The following is a 6,660-nucleotide window of genomic DNA, read 5'->3' as shown; positions in this document are numbered from 1 at the left end:
TGAAGTTGTTAGACCTGTGAGCTCATGTGAAAGCATTTAATTGAAATGAAGCCTGTATTGCAAATTCGATGTTGCTGAATAACCCAGGGCCATGTCTATGCAAAGCACCCTTAACTTACCCTATTCCACACAGACTTTCTCATTTATAATGGGCAACTGCGAGTAGCCACAGGTGAGATGAGAGAGAACATGGCGGTGTGGAGGAGGTGATAGTGAGACAGAAGACTGAGGAAAGATATCGGGCACGAAAGTAAGGCTGCATGAGGTGAGGAGGAGGAGGAGGAGGAGGCTGTAGATAAGAGACCAAGGATGCCTCGTTGAGTGGGTGTGGCTGGAGGAGGAGGAGGGTGAGGGAGTAAGAGGAGTATATCAAGAGCTGCCGGAGGGGCTGAGGGAAGAGTGACCTCTCGGAGCCATTGGAGAGGAGAAGGGAGACGAAGATCGAGAAGGCAGGTGAGAAAAAGAGAGAATGAAAGGAGGGCTGGACGAAGTTCGAGGAAAAGGAGGATGAATGGCACAAGAGGAGATGGAAAGGCACAAGAACCAGGGGCAGACTTACCACACAACAGCGCAGCAAGACACCCTGCTGAGCTGTGCTGCGTCACAGGGAGAGGGCAGAAAGGCACCATAGTTAACATTATAGGGCGCAATCCTGTCCTCGCTTTGAGCTGAAGCAGTATGCGCTGCCTTGGGCCGAATCAGGCACCCTCTGCATTGCAGGCAAGGCACCTGCCTGCTCAAAAACAATCATTTGAGGCATTTACCCCTCTTTACATGCGCTACAGAAAGAGGGAGAAGCGAAGAAGGATACATAAGTATATTTATTCTCTGTACACCCTACCTGGGAAGGCGTAGCACCATAACACATTCCCAGGTTTACATTCACAGAAAATCTGCAAGTGGGATACAATGCATGAGTGAGTGAGTGGGAACACCTGTGTTTCACCCATAGGACACCTCCCTGGGGCAGAGTGAAGCAAGTCAGCGACGTGCGCTGCCTTATGTTGTTCCAGATTCACCAAGCCACACACGGCCATGCATGGCGGAAGGGCGACACCAAACCTAGGAAAAATATGCTCCCCAGCATCAAATGGAAGGAGGAAGGGCAGTAGCAGGAAGAAGAGGAATATTAAAGACATGTTAAAGTAGAATCGAATAGGAAAAGCTTCCAAAGCAGAGAGAGTGAGGTTAGAGAGCTGAGGGAGGCTAGGGACACTGCAGGAGTAACCATGAGGGGCAGCAGCCAGTGACTACAGGAAAGACCGAGACACAGAGGGCTGCACAATGAGTAATTACAGAGAGGGGGAGGGGAGAGGAGAGGAGAAGGGAGGAGAGGAGAGGAGGGGAGGGGAGGAGAGGGGAGGGGAGGAGAGGGGAAGGGAGAGGAGATGAGAGGAGAGGAGGGGATGGGAGGGGAAGGGAGGGGAGGGGAGAGGAGAGAGGAGGGGAGGAGGGAGGGGGGAGGGGAAGGGAGGGGAGAGGAGGGGTGGGGAGGGGAGAGGAGGGGAGGAGAGAGGAGGGGAGGAGAGGAGAGGAGGGAAGGTGAGGGGAGGGGAGGGGAGGAGAGGGAGGGGAGGAGAGGAGAGGGGAGAGGAGGGGAGGTGAGGAGAGGGGAGGGGAGGTGAGGTGAGGAGAGGGGAGGGGAGGGGAGAGGAGGGGAGGTGAGGAGAGGGGAGGGGAGGGGAGGGGAGGAGAGGAGGGAAGGTGAGGAGAGGGGAGGGGAGGAGAGGGGAGGGGGGAGGAGAGGGAGGTGAGGAGAGGAGGGGAGGGGAGGGGAGGAGAGGAGAAGAGGGAAGGTGAAGAGAGGGGAGGGGAGGGAAGGGGAGGGGAGGGGAGGGGAGAGGAGGGGAGGTGAGGAGAGGGGAGGGGAGAGGAGGGGAGAGAGGAGAGGGGAGGAGAGGAGGGAAGGTGAGGAGAGGGGAGGGGAGGAGAGGAGAGGGAGGGGAGGAGAGGAGGGGAGGTGAGGAGAGGGGAGGGGAGGAGAGGGGAGAGGAGGGGAGGTGAGGAGAGGGGAGGGGAGGGGAGGGGAGGAGAGGAGGGAAGGTGAGGAGAGGGGAGGGGAGGAGAGGGGAGGGGGGAGGAGAGGGAGGTGAGGAGAGGAGGGGAGGGGAGGTGAGAAGAGGGGAGGGGAGGAGAGGAGAAGAGGGAAGGTGAAGAGAGGGGAGGGGAGGGAAGGGGAGGGGAGGGGAGGGGAGAGGAGGGGAGGTGAGGAGAGGGGAGGGAAGGGGAGGAGAGGGGAGGGGAGGAGAGGAGAGGGGAGGGAAGGAGAGGGGAGGGGAGGGGAGAGGAGGGGAGGCGAGGAGAGGGGAGGGGAGGAGAGGAGAGGGGAGAAGGGAGGTGGAGTGGGGAGAGGGAGAGGAGAGGAGAGGAGAGGAGGGGAGGGGAGGTGGGAGAGAGGAGAGGAGGGGAGGTGAGGAGAAGGGAGGGAAGGGAGGGGAGGGGAGGAGAGGGGAGGGGTGGGGAGGGGAGGAGAGGAGAGGAGGGGAGGTGAGGAGAAGGGAGGGAAGGGAGGGGAGGGGAGGGGAGGGGAGGAGTGGGGAGAGGGAGAGGAGATTGTTGTAAAAAGAATTATAAAGGCATTGCGTGAAAATGGAGCTCTGCTGTATATACTGCGAGAGCTCTGCCTTACTCTCTCCCCCGTTAATTGGGAGAGGGACTAGAGTGATATACTCATAGCTGCTTTATGACTTTAAAACCCTAAACTACATATAATATAGTCTTAACTATAAAACATGATTCCTGGTGGGCTGTGATCTTTAACACTTTATAGACCAGTGTTGTGTAGAAGAAATAACATCATTAAAAAGCAAACCACATAGCTGACGGATTAGCTTGCTCCATCTGGAATACTCTATACACTGCTATCCAACACATGATAGGCCATATATAGTAATATGCCTGATAATATTACCCACCACCTGCAATACACATGATTGACCAAACAAATCAATTAATTGTCATAATTATATAAATTGTGTATATAAATGTGTTAAATGTATGATGCCACAGTACCAAGTGATATTGATGTGATTGACTGTATATGGTACTGAACCACTATAAGATGGCCGCCACAAGTAATGTTGTAATTACAAGCTCTGTGCCATTTTTTATGTTTACCCTTTTAAAACACGTGACAGATTGTCACTATGAATTTTATTTAAATCACTTAACAACAAAAAATGCTGGTTTACACTGACGAAGGCGGCAACGTCGAAACGCGTTTGTAACCTTGCCAAAAACTGCAAGAAGTTTCTGCAGTAAAACTACTTGGCGAAACCACGCTGGAGCGGCTTTGAGTGCTCTTTTTGAAAATCGAGTCCCGAGGACCGTGGGACTTGGCGTTGGAAATATATGTATATATATACAGTCAGCAGCAATGGACCCCTGGTGATATGTGCTCTGTAATAAGAAATCCAAATCAGGCATGAGAGTCTATTGGCCTTCCCTCAGTCACCTCAAGTATGCCCTCAAGAAACAGTGAGCCTATCCTCACTCACCCCTAGCTGGTCCTAACACTCCTCCAACGAATCCTTCATGGCCTTCAGTGAGCCCAAAGACATATCCAGCTGACCTTCAAAAGGCACTTAGAGATCCTGAGAGGGGCCTCACACCTCACCTCCAGACACAGAGCATCTGCCCTCAGGGAGCACCAGTCAGTCTCAGACTTTGTCCACAGACACCAGTTCCATTGGCCCTTACAAACCTTCATTGGGTCAACAGTATCTTGGATTTCAGTGACAGCAGGACATGTTGAAACCCCTCATACTCCCTACACCCAAACTACTCCCCTTACATACCTTTATTTAGGTAACAAAATGTCCTGATCTTTATTGACTGGGGAGCAGGTTGGAACACCCTTGCACACATTCATTTGATCACAAATGTCCTGGTTTTCAGTGATGTGGCTCAGAATGATTATAGCTTCCCGCCCCCTGAAGTTACCCCCCTGGATGGAAACAATTCAGGTGGAATCGATGCACACATATAGGCCTAGGTTGGGGTTGAGTAAAGGCTCTTAAATTGTATAATGCATGCCAAACACTAACAGTTGTTATTGTGTCTCTTGCAGGATGGCATTATTGCATTCCATTGCAGCGTTTTTCTTCGTTCTCCTTCTTGAGACCCGCCAAGGCAAATCGGCAGGTAGGAATCCATCATGTGTGTCTCCTGTCCAGTATATCAGTTACTAACATACGAGAAAATATATTCAAGGAGGGAAAGGTAGAAGCTTCCCTTTACTGAGAAGACAGCTAAAGCCATCCACCTGCAAGGCTTGCAGCAAAAGGAATGAATGGGAAATACCTTTTAGTGAGGGACAGGTGTTGGGCCAGCGCTAAATCTTTTTGACACCACTGCATGTGGCCATGGGGGCTGCACGTATGCTGATTCTGGGTAGAGATTGTCGACTCCTAAATGTCCTAGTAGTGTTTGAAGCTGCGCCTTTCACCTTCACTACTTCTCTATGAACTCCATAGATTTGTAGGTTTTTTGGTGGTTTTTAAGGATGCATCATCCTGGGGGTTGCACCTGCCAAGTTTCTACGGGAAGTCTATAAACTCTTGCATCTCCTCTGGTTTCTTAGAGCCTATTTACAAGTGCAGCGGTCTTCTGACCTCCACACTCGCGGTGGTGCACCACTGACGGTCCACCATCTGCTCGATGACAGCTCTCAAAGTCGTTCCAGTGTTGGACCACTGCCTGCGCCGGGGAACAGACATTCCCTGGCAGTAGCAGAGTCGCCACACAATGTAACATGCTCAGCTGCTCTGGCGGAGTCCAGCTGAGCATATTACGAGTTCCTGCACTGCCAACATGTCCATGGCGGGGCTCCCACCATGAAAAAAACTGGCAGTGCAGAAACAAAGGCCTTCCCCTGCCATGGGGATGGGAGGTACTGACCGCTGCAGTTCAGACGGCTCATAGAGCTCGTCGGCCAAGCGGTCGGAATGTATTCCCTGTAGAAGGAAGCATGACCAGGCAAGCGGTATGCGTGGTGCGGCGAGGGTAGAGGAGCAGGAACAGACAGCATTTTTTTGCAAATTTAGTAGCTCACATTGTGTAGCCTCGAGCCAGGAAACGTTTGAAGTGCAAGGAGGTAAAAAACTGATTTATTCATCTCACAAATATTTCCTCCTAGCAGGTTTCTGAGCGTGTAAAGTTCTGTCCATACTTTTTACTTGCTTTTTTTTAGAGCCTTTGATACCCAGATCACAGCGCCTTATTAGGGAATTTTAAATTGCTATTTGCTTGTTTATTTGTGGTCTTTGTTCCGCTCCGAAAAGCTATTTATTGTGGCTTTTATTTTTCTCTGTAAATAAACAGCACATGGCCAAAATGTGAAAGTGAGAAGATAGGAGCGTTTCCCACGCCTCTTGTCTTGAGAGAGGTATGGTCCGAGCCTCAGGATCATGATTTCTACCCAGTACAAGCATTGGCAGAGCGGCCGCGAAATAAAATAAACAAGCATTGGCCACGCGCACATCGGCGCCGTGAAAGTGAAAGGAATTGCAGCTGTAAGGGTGCCCACGAGATGGCACCTGTGCTCTTAAGCGCTCCCCAAGTGCGCGTAACCACTCGCTGGTGGCCATAGAAAGCCATTCAAAAAGCCAGTTACTATATGTCTCGCTGACAGCGCATGTGCACTGGATCAGTGAGACCTAAAAATGGCACTGGCAGTTTTCTCCTCATGCATATGGGTCATTTGTATTACTTCCTCTTTGATACCACCAGGCTTTTCCTGATAGTCCTGCACAGGAAACATGTTTGCAGGAAAGACTGTCCTGAGTGAGGTGGGCCTTCGTGCATACATAGACTGATTGTCATATGTGGGTGTGAGGCTGGTCGAAGGTTTCTGATGGTGAAGCCAGCTGAGGCATGGCCACAGAGATCTGGCTCCTCCTCTGCCACGTCTAAGTGAGTTGGGAGAATGCCAGGTTTGGCAGGGTATAGCGGGGTTCTTGCTCCACCAGACTTTAAATGAGGCCCAAAGACTCTTGAAGGCTCAAGTTGCCCTCTTCAGCTTGCCCTTGTGTTAACATTTTAGCTAATGTTCCAGCTTTATTTCCCAGTAATAGCGAAGAGGTTGATTAATTAATCAATAACGTTTTACTTTGGTTATCTGCACGTAAGGACTTAAATATTTGCAATTACAATCAGATTATTTCTGAGAAGAAATCCCTGTTTTGGCCGTCCTCCAGGCCCTAAAATCCTTCGAAAGGGACTGAATTGTAATGAATTTTAGTCTAGAACCGCTATTTATGTTCTCAATTTGTTATTTTGGAATCACTTCTCTGCTATTAAGCAGACCTGTATTATTGGCCGCCAGTGCTGTTGAAACAGCCATGATTCCAGCTACAATCCCTGCGACCAGTGTGAAAATCATGGTCCATCACTCGGTGATAACAGCATTGAGTTAACTAATCGATATTCAGTCGTACCTAACTGGACCGTGGCGGATTGACTTGAACCGGTAGTAAACCCACAGCCGTTTAGAAAATCTGCTTTTGATATACCCACAATAAGGAATTCAATTTCTAATAGTGGCTCACAGTTCCATCATCATTTGATTACCCTTGGTAGCTGGGACATTGCGGGCATTCATTCAAATCCTTCGTAGCCTGCCTGGGTTTTTATGATTAATAACGATGATATAGTTTTGTT

General features: G+C 50.3%; 1 protein-coding gene across 1 annotated transcript in view; it reads left to right on the top strand.

Annotated features, from left to right (window-relative positions):
- Window positions 1-347: 347 nt before the first annotated feature.
- Window positions 348-6,660, top strand: part of LOC147710075 (butyrophilin subfamily 3 member A2-like) — a 136,493-nt gene continuing 130,180 nt past the window's right edge. Inside the window, exons 1-2 of the mRNA XM_086919936.1 lie at window positions 348-453; window positions 4,070-4,143. Coding sequence (XP_086776062.1) covers window positions 4,071-4,143 — 73 coding nt within the window. The 5' untranslated portion in view covers window positions 348-453; window position 4,070. The remainder of the gene's footprint in view (window positions 454-4,069; window positions 4,144-6,660) is intronic.

Source organism: Lissotriton vulgaris, chromosome 5, assembly GCF_964263255.1.
Source record: "Lissotriton vulgaris chromosome 5, aLisVul1.2, whole genome shotgun sequence".
NCBI classification, from domain to species: Eukaryota; Metazoa; Chordata; class Amphibia; order Caudata; family Salamandridae; genus Lissotriton; species Lissotriton vulgaris.
Note: the sequence above shows the minus strand (reverse complement) of the source record. Positions and strands in the feature narration are given on the sequence as shown.